The sequence below is a fragment of the Erpetoichthys calabaricus genome, chromosome 17 (genome assembly GCF_900747795.2).
Source record: "Erpetoichthys calabaricus chromosome 17, fErpCal1.3, whole genome shotgun sequence".
Classification (NCBI taxonomy): Eukaryota; Metazoa; Chordata; class Cladistia; order Polypteriformes; family Polypteridae; genus Erpetoichthys; species Erpetoichthys calabaricus.
In genome coordinates this window covers 59,620,396-59,639,938 of record NC_041410.2, presented here as the reverse complement: position 1 = coordinate 59,639,938, position 19,543 = coordinate 59,620,396, and the positions used below count along the sequence as shown (strand labels likewise).

General features: G+C 38.9%; 1 protein-coding gene across 9 annotated transcripts in view; it reads left to right on the top strand.

Annotated features, from left to right (window-relative positions):
* Positions 1-19,543, top strand: part of tp53bp1 (tumor protein p53 binding protein, 1) — a 476,929-nt gene that overhangs the window by 302,541 nt on the left and 154,845 nt on the right. For 8 of the 9 annotated variants that reach the window (XM_051920203.1, XM_051920208.1, XM_051920207.1 and 5 more), the window contains 2 exons: positions 6,974-7,040; positions 10,203-10,283. In XM_051920203.1, the coding sequence (XP_051776163.1) occupies positions 6,974-7,040; positions 10,203-10,283 (148 nt within the window). The remainder of the gene's footprint in view (positions 1-6,973; positions 7,041-10,202; positions 10,284-19,543) is intronic. The other variant, XM_051920206.1, reaches the window with a different exon arrangement.

Here is a 19,543-nt window from a genome sequence, read left to right as displayed (position 1 = left end):
TTCAATTTAGTTTATCTGCATTTATATACATCTATATATATAATTCACTAAGCATCTGAGCAAAGACAATTTCCTGTTAGATTTGCCTTTGCAATGACAATTAATAAGGCACAGGGCCAAACTTTCAAAAAAAACAGTTTTCAGTCACGGACAGTTGTATGTTGCTCTCTCCAGAGTTCTATCTTTTCATTCACTTACTGGTATGCCTGCAGGAACACGTGCAGCGAGCGAGCGAGAGAGAGAGCGAGCAACACACACGCATACAGGCGCGCGCGAGAGAGAGAGTGCTGGACGAATAAGAATAATAATACTTCATTACATTGATATACCGGTGTTTTCAGTATTCAAAGCGCTATCCACACAGGGAGAAACCGGGAAGCGAACTCAAAATCTTCCACAGTCTCCTTACTGCAAAACAGCAGCACTACCATTGCGCTACAAGGCAGTTAAAGAATGTACCGGCCTCGATTTTGTTTTCACTTCTGTTTACAGCAATCGGATCGTAGTGTGCATTGTTGCAATGTTACTTTTCTTGGTGGCTTATTACATTATGGATGTTTCACATGTTAGTTTTCTTCCCTGTGCTTAAAAGACATTAAAAAAGTGTTTCTCAACTGTGACTCCGGAACAACTCAGTACACATGCTATATTAAGCGTCAACAACGAAGACTTGCTACACCTTAATGAACAAGTGCTGAAACTTATCTCTACCGACGAAGTAACTTTCACCAGCGTGGCCTCCATCGTCACAGACGATCCCGCTTTCGGTCACGGACAATTGTATGTTGCTCTCTCCAGAGGTCCATCTTTTCATTCACTCACAGTGGTATCCACAAACCCACCCCATTTGGACAACTGTGTCGTTCAACAATTGTTCACCCATCAATACATAATTATGCGGCGTATATTACGCCGCGGGTTGGCTAGTTTGTTTAGATTTTTCCACTGAAGCTATTTTTCTCAGTAAATCTGGGTTCTTGGATAAATATGAATGGAAATCTTTACATAGCATGCTACTGAAATTGAATCTTGTAAGCATTAGCCCCTTAATTGAATCTGTTCTGCCCTTTTGAAAACAAGGATATTTGTTGTTTAAGTAGTCTGTGAACTTGCACTTTATTTTCCGTATAATGGTTATTCCTGAATTTATGTAAATGAAAGAATTATGAAAATATTATTAAATTACTTGAAGAAATGATTCATCAATTGATCAACTGATAACTAAAAAGATATTGCATTTATATGACAGAATAAATATGTGATTTTTTTTTTTTTAACTAACTGAAACTTTAATAGTTGACTCATTCATTTACAATTATAAATCCATTTTGGAACAACGGGTGGTAATAATAATATTTTCCATTAAAAATATTACAAAGTAGTACTTACTCGCACTTAAATATGACGGACTGTACCTGGATGTATGAAATTTGCTGAAAGAAGAATAATAAATAAGATCTCACATAGAAAACGTGAAATTGTAGTTTTGATTTTGAATAAATTAGTTACAGTGAATTAGGATTAAAAATTATTAAGGAAAGGAACAAAATTTATAATGAACTGTCTACTCGCCAAGAGGATAATAAAGCTGAATTCAAAACATGAACTGAAAAAGCCAAATTGGACAGATATCGACTATTCTCATCAATATCCGCGTTGTTTACTACTGGAATGGAAGTGAAGATAGGTTGATTGATAGTCCTGTCATGTATAGGACTTTTTAAATGTGTTTACAACCCTGAGATTTTCCTCCTTTTCCCTAATCCAGCTGTGTATATCGACAGGAAACTTAGCCTAAGCATTACAATACAACAATGTGTGTGCCTTACATTTGACCTTCCCCTAATCATTTATATATACCTGTCTATTATAATAAAAAAAACTTGGGTCGAGACGTGATCTTCTCGGAAGACACTTTGATGTACAGGCTTTTAAATGATTGACGCGCGACAAGCAGAATTCAACCCCCATTGGGTTTGTGGGCGACCGAAGCGAGCAGGGGACTTTGCCTCCTAGTGTGTGTATGTGTATGTATATATGTATATGTATGTATATATATATTATAAAGTCACTAAAATGCCTTTTTTCATAGTGAATAATAAAATAATAGCTTCAGCCTTTAAGCATAAGCTCAGAAGTCAAATATGAAAACTCAAGCACAAATAATAATAATAATTCTTTAGCAGATAATAAAGCTGGGTATCTTTTAACAATTACCTGGTCACCTGCTAGGTGCAATTCAAACCAGGGTGCAAATTCAACTCTTACAAGCGATAGAGAAAGAGCATCAAGAGCTAATAATAAATGTCAAAAAAAAAAACACAGAAAATGAGCTGCATATAATAAAAATCAAGAACAAAGAGAATCGTACAATAAAAAAAGAGAAAAAATATCCCAAACAGTATGCCGATAGAAATGCAAGAAACATTTGTAGAATGTAATTTAGAGGATAAAGTAATTCATAATATTGTTTTTGTCAAGGCATAAATGTAATTTAATTTTTTATTTACTTTTTATTATGTTTGACTACATTTTACTTTTTTACTTCTACTTTTACTTTTTACTATGTTTTATTATTCATTGATATTTAAAATAGACAGTTGTAGTGAAATACTCAAGTAACTGATTTTCTGTCTATAATACCTAAGGACCAAACCGTCTTCCTCCCGCGCCCCGCATACTCTTCTATATACCATCTCTTGAAATACAATCGCTTTCTCTAACGAAGGAGAACTTTAACACTCTTTGACCAGCTCAGCTGCCCAGTGCCCGCCCCTGGGGATTGACGAGCGAAGTGTGCAGAGGCTGAGTTACCTACTAGAATATAAAATACATAACTATAAACAGTAACAGCAGCATTAAAATACTGGTACAATTAAGGCCATAGGTTTACAAACAAGTTGGCTAAAAACTTTGAAACTCAAAATTCCTCAAATTCACACATATTACTAAACAATGTATGTGTTAAGTCAGTTAGTGTATCTACTTAATTTCTATAAACGTAAACATAGCAATTTGGAGAGATGTTTATTTCAGCTATTAATCACTATGTCAGACTTGAGAAATTGATGTGATTACTTTTAGCAGCCTCTGAGATGTTAATTGGTGCACCTGTGACTGTATTTAAGGGTCGACTTACTCGCTACAAGTTATCTCCAAGAAGTTCAAGGCTCTGCAAGCAACTGTATAATCCATTTATACAAAAATGTAAAAAGCTTGGGACCATGCAGACTTTACATCATTCAGGAAGGAGGCACAAATTGACCCATAGGGATGAACAAAGTTTATTTTATAAGGTTTAACAGAACCCCAAGATAACAACTAAGAACTGGAGAAGGAGTTGGAGGCATCGGTAATAAGTACCATCACACAGCATTTAATGAGCACACTTTTGCCATGGTCTGAAACATTGTCGACCAAGGAAGAAACTGTTACTCCAACATCAAGATAAAAAAGCTAGAGTACAGTTTGCAGTTTCTCATCAGGACAAAGATGTAGCCTTTTGGGGAAGTGTTCTGTGGTCATAAAAAATAAAATCTAAGTGGTTTGTCCTTAATGATCAGCAATTTGTATGGAGGCTTAATGTTGAGGCTATTAATTCAAAGAACATCATCCCATACTGTGAAGCATGGGGGAAGCATTATCATGGTATTGGAGTGCTTTGCTGGGAAAGGGACTGGTTCACATCATAACATAGATGGCATCATTAAGTAGGATTATTATTTGGAAATTTTGAAACAAAACTTGGACATTAGCCAGAAAGCAAAAACTTTGTCACAAGTGTCTCTTCCAAAAGGATATTGATCCCAAGTGTAATTCTAAAGTGGTAACAGTGTGGCTTGTAGAAAACAATGTGACATTATTGGAGTGTCCATCACAAAATCCAGACCTGAATCCCATGGAATATTTGTAGTCTGAAACATGTCCCAGCAAGAAGGCCTACAAAATTCTCTCATATACAGTAATCCCTCCTCCATCGCGGGGGTTGCGTTCCAGAGCCACCCGCGAAATAAGAAAATCCGCGAAGTAGAAACCATATGTTTATATGGTTATTTTTATATTGTCATGCTTGGGTCACAGATTTGCGAAGAAACACAGGAGGTTGTAGAGAGACAGGAACGTTATTCAAACACTGCAAACAAACATATGTCTCTTTTTCAAAAGTTTAAACTGTGCTCCATGACAAGACAGAGATGACAGTTCTGTCTCACAATTAAAAGAATGCAAACATATCTTCCTCTTCAAAGGAAACAGAGAGGAAAGCAAACAAATCAATAGGGCTGTTTGGCTTAAGTATGCGAAGCACCGCCGGTACAAAGCTGTTGAAGGCGGCAGCTCACACCCCCTCCGTCAGGAGCAGAGAGAGAGAAAAACAAAGTCAAAAATCAATACGTGCCCTTTGAGCTTTTAAGTATGCGAAGCACCGTGCAGCATACTTAAAAGCTGCACACAGAAGGTAGCAACGTGAAGATAATCTTTCAGCATTTTTAGACGAGCGTCCGTATTTAGACAGCCCCCCTGCTCACACCCCCTACGTCAGGATCACAGATAGTCAGCGCAAGAGAGAGAGAAAGAAAAGTAAGTTGGGTAGCTTCTCAGCCATCTGCCAATAGCGTCCCTTGTATGAAATCAACTGGGCAAACCAACTGAGGAAGCATGTACCAGAAATTAAAAGACCCATTGTCCTCAGAAATCCGCGAACCAGCAAAAAATCCGCGATATATATTTAAATATGCTTACATATAAAATCCGTGATAGAGTGAAGCCGCGAAAGGCGAAGCGCGATATAGTGAGGGATCACTGTATACCATTTCTGTCTGGAGAAAAGAGACAACATTCCGGCAACATTTTGTGAGAAATGCTTATCCTAAGCATTCAGCAAATGTCTCTTCTGATAAATGTGTTGGAAAGGATTAATTAAAGTAGAAAGTAATAATGAAAAGAAGATTCTTTTTTAAATTGTAAGAAAGTTCTAAAATTTGACATGTAATTTTTTCATGATATGTGTAAAGTTGAGGAATTTTAAGTTTTACATGTTTTTAGCCAAGGTGAATATAAACTTCAAACTGTACAGTCAGGTGCATAAGTATTTGGACAGTGACACAATTTTCATAATTTTAGCTGTGTACAAAGCAATCAAGATGTGATTGAAGTATAGACTTTCAGATTTAATTCAAAGTATTTAGCAAGTATATTATATGAGCTATTTAGAAAAGACAGACATTTTTATACATGGTCCCCTTATTTTCAGGGACTCAAAAGTATTTGGACAAATCAACATAATCATAACTGTAATGATCATTTTCAATATTTGGTTGAAAATCCTTTACAGTCAATTACTGCTTTAAGTCTGGAACCCATTGCCATTTACAAATGCTGGGTTTCCACCCTATTGATACTTTACCAGGCCTTTACTGTAGCTTTTTTCAGTTGCTGCTTGTTCATTGGACTTTCTGTCATCAGTTTGATGACAGTTGAGTTCAGTTGATGACTTGGCTATTGAAGAATTTTCCACTAGTTTACATTGAAAAGAACTCGGTTTGTTTTCACTGTACTGTATGATTTGGCTTATTGTCCATCTGTACTGTGAAATGTTGTCCTCTCAGTTTTGCAGCATTTGGCTGAATCTGAGCAGATACTATATAGCCCTGTACATTTAAGAATTCATCCTGCTACTTCTGCCAGCAGTCATATCATCAATAAACACCTAGTGACTGTCTTCTATTCGCAGCCATGCATGATCGTGTCATTAAACTATCTCCACCGTGTTTCAGAGACGATGTGCTCTTCGTTGGATCATGAGCTGTTTCTTCTCTTCTCCATACTCTTCTCTTTTCAACATTCTGGTATATATTGATCTTAGTTTTCTTTCTCCAAAGGAAATTGTTCCAGAGCTGGACAGGGTTTTTAAAAAGGTTTCAGGCAAAGTCTAATCTATCTTACTTATGCTTGAGGTTTACCAATAGATTGCACCTTGTAGTATACCCTCTGTCTTTATTTTCATGGTCTTTCTCTTAATTGTAGACTTTGGCAATGATAGGTCCACCTCCTGTAGAGTGTTCTTTGTTTGGCTAAATGTTGTGAAGGGGTTCTTCTTCACCAAGGACAGAATTATGCAATCATCTGGAACAGCTGTCTTCTCTGGTTTTCCAGACATTCTGGTGAACCCATTCTGGTGTTGCTGAGTTCATCAGTGTGTTCCTTCTTTTTAAGAATGTACCAAATTGTTGATTTGACCACTCTTTGTGTTTCACTTACTTCTCTAAAGGGTTTGTTTTGTTTTCTCAGCCTAGCGATGGACTGTTTTTACTTGCATCGACAGCTCTTTGGACCTCATATTGAGAGTTCACAGTGACAGCTTCCAAATGCAAATTATATATTATTTATTATATATTAAATATTATAATTATGGAATAGATAATCAAGGGATGCAAAAAAGCACTACAGTATACCAATTCTGTTTCTAATTTAGTTTATTCATATTTTGGGATAATATAAGCAGTGAAGCCAAAGTGTGTTTGGTTAGTTGTATAGAAACTCAAAAATGTATTCCAAGTAAGTTGCATCATGGGGCAAGATCAACTCAAATGAATATTAAAATAATCTCAGTATTCTTCAATCAATCCTTCTGCAAAGCAGATCATATTAATTTCAATGTCAAATAAAAGTAATTTTTCAAGAACTACCTCAATAAAAATTTTTAAAAGCATTAACTTTTCACAAAAGTTCTGATTTTTGGTTAAAATGTGTGGTGTTCCTAATAGAAGGATGATTCAAATAAGGTTTCCACCCAACCCCGTTGACCTTAAAACCAGTGGGGTCTCTTAATTCTTGTGGTTAATCATTGGTAATGTGCTTGATTAAGTAGTACTTTGTATACATTAAATACAGGAATTGAACTTTTCACATTTTTTTAATTTTAATGTTTATGATCCACAAACAAATACACACTATTCTTATTTTTGTTTTTTAGAGCCCATTTCATCTGAAGAAGAAATACCAGTTTCTACAGCTGAAAACATTTCTAAAGCTATACCAAGGTAAACTTCACTTGTTGTCATGCAAAATAAAGTTTATGAAGAAAAATAAGTTAGTAATTTGAATTTAGACTATGGTCATCAATTGTTTTCTGTATTATATTTTTTATTTTTCTGGTTTGTTTTGTAATAATAATTTGGTTTAATTATTAGGGTTTATTTGATCATGTTATGTATCTTGAGATATGAATTGTATTGTTTAAAGCATCTAATGTTGCTTTCATGCATATTCACATAACTAGTGATGTGCCCTAGTGCATCTGACAATGTGTCTAAGACTAGACATTGTGACTAGTCCAGATGACTACCCTGAAAGGGGTCGTTTCAACTGGAGAAATAGCTGACTGTGCAGAGAGAAAGCAACCAGAGCCGGAAGGGTTGACAACTAGACCTGCATCGTTTAAAACAGAGGACCCATGCTTGGCAATTTAGGAGTATCAAGATACAGGTGCATCTCAATAAATTAGAATATCATCGAAAACTTAATTTATTTAGATTCATTACATACAGAGTGTTTATTTCTTTTTATTTTGCTGATTATGGCTTATAGCTAATGAAAAGCCAAAATTTAGTATCTCAGAAAATTAGAATATTATGAAAAGGTTCAATACTGTATACTCATGGTGTCACACTGAACTTAGCTAATTAACCCAAAACACCTGCAAAGGTGTCCTGAGCCATCTACCAGAAAATTTTAGAGCACTTCATGCTTCCCTCTGCTGACAAGCTTTATGGTGATGCTGATTTCATTTTCCAGAAGGACTTGGCAACTGCCCACACTGCTAAAAGTTCCAATACCTGGTTTAATGACCATGGTATCACTGTGCTTGATTGGCCAGCAAACTCACCTGACCTAAACCCCATAGAGAATCTATGGGGTATTGTCAAGAGGAAGATGAGGGACACCAGACCCAACAATGCAGACGAGCTGAAGGCCACTATAAAAGCATCCTGGGCTTCCATCACACCTCAGCAGTGCCACAGGCTGATTGCTTCCATGCCACTCCGCATTAATGCAGTAATTCATGCAAAAGGATCCCCGACCAAGTATTGAGTGCGTACGTGGATATGTTTTTCATTAGGCCAACATTTTTGTATTAAAAATCTTTTTTTTTTTATTGGTCTTATAAAATATTCTGCTTTTCTGAGATACTGAATTTTGAGTTTTCATTACCTAATAGTCATAATCAGCAAAATGAAAAGAAATAAACCCTTCAAATATATCACTCTGTGTGTAATGAATCTATTTAATATATGAGTTTAACTTTTTGAATTGAGTTAATGAAATTAACTTTTTTCGATGACGTTCTAATTTATTGAGATGCACTTGTATATAGATCTATAAAGATATGAAGGGTGGGGGGATGGGGGTGTGTGAGGGTTGAGAAGGATGAGTATCCCAGTCGAATACATGGATTATGACCCATTCAGATGGAGTAATGACAAAAACCATTAAGGTGTGTGTGTATGATGAGAGAGCTAGCATAACCTGAAGACCCACCAAGCCAGGATGAAATGCTTGGTGTATGGTACAGTATGCAAGAACCACTCCTTGTGAGATGCATCTAGCCAAAAGGCACAAGAGGCTGAGAAGAGAGACAGGGCAAGGAAACTGGCTGCTTTCATCATGAACCTTTTCGGGTTCACCAGACATCTGCTTAGACAGAATCTCAGTGTCAGGCCAGCAGTCTCCAAAGAGGGAGATCAACCATTATCTCTGCTACATCAACAGTGATACAGGCAATGACAATGAATTGGATCATGAATGTCTGGAATATCCAACTGAAGCTGCCAGCTGTAAGGAGCCTAAGTAAAAACAGACTGAGGATGTAGTTAAGGCTGCCAGAGCAAACTCTACTTCAGGACCAAGTGGTGTTCCTTACACTGTGTACAAGAGGTGTTCAAAGTTCCTGTACTGACAGTGGAAGATTCTGAAGTTGAAGAGTGGGTAGCAGTAGAAGGAGGAAACTTAAGAAATATCAGTCAGTTTATAACTGACAAGCTACTCTTCATAGAGGGGATTTTTTGTCAGCATTGTTTCCCAATGGTTAGCAGAATACCTCCTGAAAAATTCCTGTATTCACACCACTGTGTAGAGGTGTGTGGTTACTCCGAACATGCAAGGGCGGTCCCTTCAGCTGATCATTGAGGGAAGGGAGAACAAAGGAGGCTTGGCAGTATTGTGGTTGGATTTCAGTAATGCATATGGTTCCATAACACACAAACTTGCGCAACTGGCAGTAGATTTTCACTATGTCCAAGAAAAGGTTTGCCACTTAATCCTGGATTATTACAACAGGATCCAGTTTAGAGACACCACTGGGGCAGCCACTTTTGAAATGCATCATCTGGAGAATGGGACCATCACTCTATGTACCATTTCAATGATTCTCTTTGCCCAGGCAATGAATATGCTTGTTAAATCAGCAGGAATGGAATGTAGAAGCCCCTTGACAAACTCTTGACATTTGACAATCTCCCATTTGTCCAGGTTCTAGATAATCTCATCGCCTGGGAACAAATGTGCTTTAAGCCTGCTAAAGCCATGTCTGCTTAGAAGGCACCCCAGTTCCTACTATCTCTTAGGAATACCACATCCATCCAGCACATTTGTTGCAAGTTAGAGGCAAGCTGGCGGCAGTGTAAAATTCACGTCTACCAGGTAAACTTAAGGCATGGATTTACCGTTATAGCATACTTACTATAGCATACCTTCATGTGCCCTATGGCAATTGCTATTGTACAAGGTTCCAGTTCCCACTGTTGGAGCCACTGAGAGGATGATCAGCCAATACCTCTGCAGGGAGTTGCATCTCTCATTAAGCCATAGCAGTACTGCTTTGTACAGGCATAATAACAAGCTGAAACTTCCATTCAGCAGCCTGTGCAAAAGTCAATGGTTATCCATGAAAGAAAGGTACAGCAGTGTTGGGAGTCCAAAGACCTCAATATGACAAGGCCCAAGGCAAGGACAAACATAAACTAGTGCCGGAGAGGAAGAGGTCCATACTGACAGAATGATGTGGATGTTGGAATAGGACACATACAGGAGATGTGAACATTTGAAAGGAAGTAAATAAGATTAAAAAAGAGGAGCTAGGGAAGGACAAAAGAACTAAAGTATGCCATTTATTTTAGGTTTTTTTTCTCTTTTTGCTTGTTTAGTCCCATCCAAAACCAGTCTGTCTTTAGCCGGGTTTGTGAAGCACGAAGGCAGGGAGTAGAGGTGATCCATGTGCCTTCAAAGTAAGTGGAGAAAAAAGTCTTTAATTGTCCATTCAATTTTGTTATAAACTCTGTACATGTTTTTGGTAGCAGATTTTTACTCCCTAACAGAAGAAAAATGCATACATCCCAGTTTGTTTGACTTTAATTTATCCAATATTTTCCTTATAATGTTCCTCATTTGTTTATACCACAAATTTGGTTTCGAGTCAAGGCACATTTCACCTCTGAAAAAGTTTAAAAATCACTCCATGTGAGTACACTCAAACATGTATGGCAAAGTGCTCTTGAGCTGCCTACTGCTGCTTTTGTTTAATTTACTACAACACACTTTATCACTAAACATCCCTGTAATCGTAAATTGCTTCAGAGCGATGAAAAAAATTTAAGTGAAGTCCTTTAATTAATGAACAGTTTTGTCTTCTGCAATGCCTATAATTATCTTAAGTAATTTGGTAATTCTCCTACTTTATTTCCTTATCTTGCTCTGTAGGAGATGGTCTCCAGCCATTGTACTTGTACTTGTATCAAAATAACTAAGCACCTTGTTTTAAAAAACAGAATGATAAAATTTATAGATAATCAAGAAGGATTATAGAAACCTGGTAACTGCATACTGCTCAAAAAATTAAAGGAATACTTTTTAATCAGAGTATAGATATTGATCTGGTTAGTTAAGTTGCACAGAGGGTTGTTAATCAGTTTCAACTGTTTTGGTGTTAATGAAATTACCAACAGGTTCACTAGAGGGGCAACAATGAGATGACCCCCAAAACAAGAATGGTTTAACAGGTGGAGGCCACTGACATTTTTCACTCCTCATCTTTTCTGACTGTTTTTTCAATAGTTTTGCATTTGACTATGGTCAGTGTTACTACTGGTGGCATGAGGCAATACCTGGACCCTATAGAGGTTGCCCAGGTAGTCCAACGTCTTCAGGATGTGCCATTGCCAGAAGGTTTGCTGTGTCTCCCAGCACAGTCTCAAGGGTATGGAGGAGATTCCAGGAGACAGGCACTTACTCCAGAAGAGCTGGAGAGGGTCGTAGAAGATCCTTAACCCATCAGCAGGACCGGTATCTGCTCCGTTGGGCAAGGAGGAACAAGATGAGCACTGCCAGAGCCCTACAAAATGACCTCCCAACAGGCCACTGGTGTGAATGTCTCTGACCAAGCAATCAAAAACAGATTTCATGAGAGTGGCCTGAGGGCCCGACGTCCTATAGTGGGCCCTGTGCTCATTGCCCACATATATATATATATATATATATATATATATATAATATATGGAAGAGAAGGTCTGTGATACGGTTTGCATATTTGCAGCTGGAGATCCACAAAGGGAGAAAAAATGAATCACGTATCATAAAGTAGTTTTTTTTTTTTTTTTTCACTCCCCCACCCCCACCCCCCACCCCCTCCACGTAATGTTTTGCTATATATTGCCTTTGATTCTTGTAAGTCTAAACATTATCCTCTGATGAAGACCCCTGGCAGGGGTTGAAAGCTCAGGAATAAAAACTACTTTATGATATGTGATTCATTTTTTCTCCCTTTGTGGACCTCCAGCTGCAAATATATATATATATATATATATATATTATATATATATATATATATATATATATATATATATATATAGTTAGGTCCATAAATATTTGGACAGAGACAACTTTTTTCTAATTTTGGTTCTGTACATTACCACAATGAATTTTAAATGAAACAACTCAGATGCAGTTGAAGTGCAGACTTTCAGCTTTAATTCAGTGGGGTGAACAAAATGATTGCATAAAAATGTGAGGCAACTAAAGCATTTTTTTAAAACAGTCCCTTCCATTTCAGGGGCTCAAAAGTAATTGGACAATTGAATCAAATGCTATTTCATGGGCAGGTGTGGGCAAGTCCATCGTTATGTCATTATCAATTAAGCAGATAAAAGGCCTGGAGTTGATTTGTGGAGTGGTGCTTGCATGTGGAAGATTTTACTGTGAACAGACAACATGCGGTCAAAGGAGATCTCCATGCAGGTGAAAGAAGCCATCCTTAAGCTGCAAAAATAGAAAAAACCCATCTGAGAAATTGCTACAATATTATGAGTGGCAAAATCTACAGTTTGGTACATCCTGAGAAAGAAAGCAAGCACTGGTGAACTCAGCAACGCAAAAAGACCTGGACGTCCACAGAAGACAACAGTGGTGGATGATCGCAGAATTATTTCCATGGTGAAGAGAAACCCTTTCACAACAGCCAACCAAGTGAACAACACTCTCCAGGGGGTAGGCGTATCGATATCCAAGTCTACCATAAAGAGAAGTCTGCATGAAAGTAAATACAGAGGGTGTTCTGCAAGGTGCAAGCCACTCATAAGCCTCAAGAATAGAAAGGCTAGATTGGACTTTGCTAAAGAACATCTAAAAAAGCCAGCACAGTTCTGGAAAAACATTCTTTGGACAGATGAAACCAAGATCAACCTTCTACCAAAATGATGCCAAGAAAAAAGTATGGAGAAGGTGTGGAACAGCTCATTATCCAAAGCATACCACATCATCTGTAAAACACGGTGGAGGCAGTGTGATGGCTTGGGCGTGCATGGCTGCCAGTGGCACTGGGATACTAGTGTTTTTTGATGAAACGACAGAAGCAGCCGAATTAATTCTGAGGTGTTCAGAGACATACTGTCTGCTCAAATCCAGCTAAATGCAGTCAAACTGATTGGGCGGCGTTTCATGATACAGATGGACAATGACCCAAAACATACAGCCAAAGCAATCCAGGAGTTTATTAAAGCAAAGAAGTGGAAAATTCTTGAATGGCCAAGTCAGTCACCTGGGGCCTCATGTATAACGCCGTGCGTAGGACTCACACTATAACATGGCGTAAGCACAAAAGCAGGAATGTGCGTACGCACAGAAAAATCCAGATGCAGGAATCTGTACGTGCGCAAACTTTCACGTTCTTCCACTACATAAATCCCGATCAGCGTGAAAAGTAACGTACGTACACGTGACTTCTGTCCCGCCCCAACTCCTCCCAGAATTACGCCTCTTTGAATATGCAAATCGATATAAATAGCCTTCTGAGAAAAGACAATGGGAAAAGCACGGGGGAAAATATAAGAATTTCAGCGAATACCAAGTGGAGGCAAAGGAAAAACGTACTATTTGTTGGTTTAAACAGTGGTATAATCAACAAAAGGAAGTTGATCGAGTGACATGGTTTCGGAGAAACTCGAAAGCTCAAGTTCACAAAGTCGCACAGTGCCTGAAATAAAAAAGAAATCACATATCAAAGTCACCGTGAAAAGGCAAGTTGTAGCCCACCGTCTGAGTGTCATATGAAAGCTTATTAGGGTACAGACAAAAAAATAGGCACACAGTGGGGAAAAAAGCACGAAATGTCAACTTTAATCTCGAAATTTCCACTTTAATCACGTAGTTTATTTTGCCATTAAAGTAGAACATCATAAACTTCATCTTAAAATCGTTTAATTTGCTAGTTTCTCAAATCCCATTGTAACTAAAGTAGGACGTTAAATGCTTTGTTCTGTATTTGATCTTCTTTGTGCTCTGTGTGTGAATCACTACCTGCTTCTTAAACGGGCTTTCTCTTTCTCCGACAGGACACATAATCCATTACATTCGTGATATTACAGCTCTCTGAATAATTAAAATACTGAGATGTATACGTGATATCTTTTTCATGATGATAGGAATGAAAGCATGTTATTGAACATGGGAACACGGTGGCGCAGTTATTGTTCATATCTCACGCAAGAGGCTTGCTGCACCATGCGCGACCTTCAATGACATAATTTATCACTGCAGTACTGTCTCTTTCAAACGTACTAACCTCCAATTCCTGTCCTTACTTGTCTTTCTCCAAATACCCAATCGCCACACAATCAGCTATGTAATAGACGTGAAGCCATTTGTAAGCTTAGAACGCAGATTCTTCAAAACTTTTAAGGAACATTGAAATATCTTCGTAGTACATGTTTAATTATTCTATCCGTCTATCTTTCCAGTGTCGCGTCAGCGCAAGAATACAACGCAATGCAGGAACAATCCATGAACTAGCTAGCGCTGCGGCACCGTGTCCTCACATGTTTAATTATTAACAATACAGATTATTTAATTGAAGTTAAAGTTTTATCTGTATAATATAATCAACATATTTTGCTGCATTTCATCTTAAAAATGAATACGGTCATCATATGTAAATACAGTGATCCCTCGCTATATCGCGCTTCGTCTTTTGCGGCTTCACTCCATCGCGGATTTTAAATGTAAGCATATGTGAATATATATCGCGGATTTTTCACTGCTTCGCGGATGTCTGCGGTCTACAGTACGTGTGCTTCCTCAGTTGATTTGCCCATTTGAATTCAAACAAGGGACGCATTTGAATTCAAACGAGGGACGCTATTGGCGGATGGCTGAGAAGCTACCCAATCAGAGCACGCGGTTAAGTTCCTGTGTGCTGCTGATTGGCTCAGCGACGGAGTGCTGCATTAACCAGGAAGTCTAATCTCACTCATTCAGCATTAACGCACGTTACTGCTACAGGATTGCAGACAAGGTAAAAGTTTTGGATATGTAGAAGGAAGGAAACAGCTACACCGCTACAGGACACAATTACAGCATCAATGAGTCCACGATTCTTTTTATTTAAAAAGGAGGAAAAGCATATAAGATCTACAGCCGCAGTGTCCTTTAACTCTTTTAGGGCTAATTTTTTTTTTGTTACTTTTCTCCCAGGGCTGAATATTTTTCCAAAAACTAACATTTTTTAAAAAAGAACACAAAGCAATTAACATAACAAATCAACAAAAAATATTTACTTTTGACAAATGTTACTGTCTTGCATGTTGTATGAGCCTGCATACTCTATGATTTCACATACATATCACATACATTTTACACAGCAAAGTCTGATCTCGCTCAAAGCAGCCAATTTCAGTCATTGCCACATTGCACTCCTTACAATATGTGTTGCTTTAGTGCCTAGTTTTCAATTGTCTGTTGCTGCATTTTCTCACATATATTGTTAGTGTGTACTGTAGAGAGACAAGTCACCCATTTGCCATCGTGCCATGCCACTGCCACCAAGTTTTCTGCCTGCATGAAAACCGTATTGTCACCTCTTTTCATCTTCTGAAACTTTATGTATGGCATTATAGCCTGGCTCACCCCATGGGATTTGCTTCTGTTTATTACAGAAGTGAATAAAACTTTTCAGCAGCACGTACCTAAGCCACCAGGGGACAAAACACGTTTGGACCAATGCTCCCTGAAGTTATATCACCAGTTCTGTCCCATCTCTATTTGTAATGCCACAGCGCGCTTCATCTCGTCTTTCGTTGTGGGTTTCCACTTTGAAAAACGAGAATGCGATGCAAACGCAGCCCGCAATTCAAAAAAAATCTCTGCCTACCTGTTTGTCTCGTCTGACAGTAGCTGAAAAGCAGCATCAGGAAAGAGCAGCTTGAAGTACAGCAGCTGGTGATCTGTCGTGTCCAACAGCAAGCCATGCCGTCTTGTAAACTCCGGTAGCCAGATCGGCTCTCAACGGATCAATGTCTGTGTATTTATCCCATGCGAACCTTGCCGTAGATGCATCGGCTGCACGAAGGCACTCAACTGGCAGCAGATCCGCTGGTGCGGCATCGGCTGGTGTCTGATCAGCTGATGCCTGCTTCTCACTCTCTTGCTCGATCTCCTGATCACTGCCAATAAAATCCGATTCTGAAAAATCAAGAGTCCGACTCCGCAATAATGCGCAAAACATCATCTGCTGAGTGTTTTCTTTTCTGCACTCGCTTCGCTGCCTTTTCACATGTCGGTGCCATCTTGCCATTGTTTACATTTCGCAACTCACGCACATGCAAGGTTTAGTTGCAGAGTCAACGAGTCTAGCATTCCTCCAAGCACAGAGGGAATGCCTATGACGTGACAGTGAGATTTGTCGCCATTAACAGCTGATTGTCGCCCCCTATCCCTGGATGTCGACTTTTGTCGACATTAGCCTTCAACCCCTCCTGTCAACAAAAGTCGACATCCGCCCTAAAAGAGTTAATCAGGGCGCAAAACGAGTTGCAAGTGGACGTGATAAGGCAGTAGTCTGGATGGAATCTGCTTTAGGGATTTGGATTGAAGAGTGCTGGAAGAAGAACAACGGCGGTGCTAAACAGTCGCCTGAAGAGGCTCCTTTAGAAGAGCTGTAATGCTATCCTTTGTTGTGCAGTAAAATTAAACTCATCGTTATCGGACAAGTCGTTGTGTCATTGTTGGTGAGTAACCATAATTAATTATTTACGTACAGTACTTATTACATGTACATAGTTTAGTGTCGCTGTACACACATTTTACTGTATACAATTTTTCTTGCATTGTACATATTTATTGCTGGTGGCCTGTCTGTCGTAATGGCTGTAACATATGTGATATCGGAGACGCTCGATATCTTTAAAATAATATTTAGGTTTTACTGTATGTAAACTGTGTTTACATACATAATTTCAATGAATCTTACCTAATATCTAAGAGAATACAAAGGGTTTATGCTGTATAACTGTGCGTGAAATGTTTATAATAGTGTGGGAGAGTTTATAAGGGCTTAAAATATATAAAAATAACCATATAAACATATGGTTTCTACTTCGCGGATTTTCTTATTTCGCGGGTGGCTCTGGAACGCAACCCCCGCGATGGAGGAGGGATTACTGTATGCGCTTTATAAAGTGGCACAGGTTGTGCAATATTATCACTGTAGTGCAAGTTTACAGTGAGGTAATTGTACTTACAAGTAAACAGTTCTACAAGGAGCACTTGATGGACTGATTGAGTGCATTTAGAGTTTAGGGATGAAACTTTTTCTAAACCACGAAGTCCGTACTGGGAAGTCTCTAAAGTGTTTTGCCATGGCTGAGTCAGCGTCTGCTTAATGCTGTATACCGATAATTCTCTTTCCAATCAGCTGCTGCTGTGATTCCCCACTCAGATACAGTGAAATGAATACTCCGAGTGGTGCTGTGAGAGTAATATGGAAAAAGATGATCTGCAGTGGCAACCCTTAACTGGAGCAGCTGAAAGAAGAAGAAGATGCAGTGAGAGTTACAATGCTAAAACAGTTATGATATTTGGAATACTATGGCTATTCCCTGGACCATTATATTGCTGCAGGTTAATTACAATCAGATGCATTACACTAATAAACAATATGCAGTTAGTTTCAGTGTATTTATAAAGCTGCGTCAGGAATGTGGAGCCAAGAAAGAAAAGGGTAACCACACAGGAACAGTAGCACTGCTTTGACGCTGGGTGCCGCCAGTCTGCAAAACCGAGCAGAGAAATTGCGTACGCCAAGGTATGAGGTACAGTGGAAATGTGCGTGGCTTTACGGCAAGTTTAGGTTTTATACATCACGATTTGAGCGTGGAAACGTTTGTACGCAACATTTCTGTGTGTACGCACCGTTTATACATGAGGCCCCTGATCTTAACCCAATTGAGCATGCATTTCACTTGTTGAAGACTAAACTTGGGACAGAAAGGCCCACAAACAAACAGCAACTGAAAGCTGCTGCAGTAAAGGCCTGGCAGAGCATTAAAAAGGAGGAAACCCAGCATCTGGTGATGTCCATGAGTTCAAGACTTCAGGCTGTCATTGCCAGTAAAGGGTTTTCAACCAAGTATTAGAAATGAACATTTTATTTCCAGGTATTTAATTTGTCCAATAACTTTTGAGCCCCTGAAATGAAGGGATTATGTTAAAAAAATGCTTTAGTTGCCTCACATTTTTATGCAATCGTTTTGTTCACCCCACTGAATTAAAGCTGTACTTCAACTGCATCTGAGTTGTTTCATTTAAAATTCATTGTGGTAATGTACAGAACCAAAATTAGAAAAAAGTTGTCTCTGTCCAAATATTTATGGATATATATATGCACACTGGGGGTTCGTCACCTGCTCACTTTGCTCGCCAGCCACTTCGCATCTCTGCATCTCACGTTGTGAAGAGGGGGGCTAAACGCACCCCAAGGAGATATGGTCACTCCTCCCAAACCCCCTCTTAAACGGTGATACAATGGTAAACACACACACACACACACACATATATATATATATATATATAAAAATATATATAAAATATATATATAGAGAGAGAAGATATATATACAGTGTACTCCGTTTAGCTGCAATGTTTGGGGGCTGAAGGCCCAATTGCAGGTAAGCGGAAATTGCAAATAAGCGGAGTTAGCTTATAATAGACTTTGAGCCATGTGCTTCATTCTAAGTATGCACTTTTTGCATATACTGCATCACTGTGGTCGCCTATTATAAAGGACACACCTAACTGCAGTGCCTAGAGGTAAGGAATAAACACAACGTATTGTTATTAACCAGCCTCAAATATAGTTTAATCGTCTAATGTAGTCAAATTAGATTACAGTACATTTAATAAACATACAGCCTTGCCAGTCTACAGCTGCTAATTTTCAATTAAGCAATGTCCTCGTTTACTCAGTGTTAGTTCACACGCGACAAAAATAATCTGTTTTTGTTGTCTGTGCCTGGTTAGGACAACGGTCACAAATTTGGCTGGACAGTGCATAAAACGAATCACAGCCAGTTGACTCTAGGTAGGCTCGTATAAAATACAAGCTCTTCACTGCATTAGCAAACGTCAGTGCCATGGCAGGTGCAGTCTGAATGTCATCGAGGTCAGCCGCATCCAGTCTCTTCTCCTCTTCTAGTTGATTAGCGGCTGGAGTAGACGCCTTCAGGCTTTCGCATATCCTTTGTCTGTTTTATCTGCACTTATTGGAGCATTACTGTTGATTTCAATGAAACGATCAAAGTCATTAGTTGACATTCCATCAGGCAGCTGTAGCCCCATGCTGCTGCTATCATCCACAACTGCTGCCGAGGCACCCACAACTGGGATAGTGCTATCTCCCTCCACAGCTTTCACAAAGCTTACCTGTCTGTAGCAGTTAACTATTGTTGACATACTGACACGACTCCATGCATCCTTCTGCATGTGCAAACTGTCAAGTAGCATCAGCTTACGGGCCAGCTCAATTGCCCTCATTGTTTCATTGTCACCTTGATCCACGATAGCCATCAGATGGCGAAGTATGAGGGAGCAGTAATTTCGCTTGAAATTTGCTATTATGCCTTGGTCTATGGGCTGAATTAAGCTTGTTGTGTTAGGCGGCAGAAAAACGTGCTTGATGTTTGTCAGTCTGATATCATCACTGTGTGCTGCATAGTTGTCACAC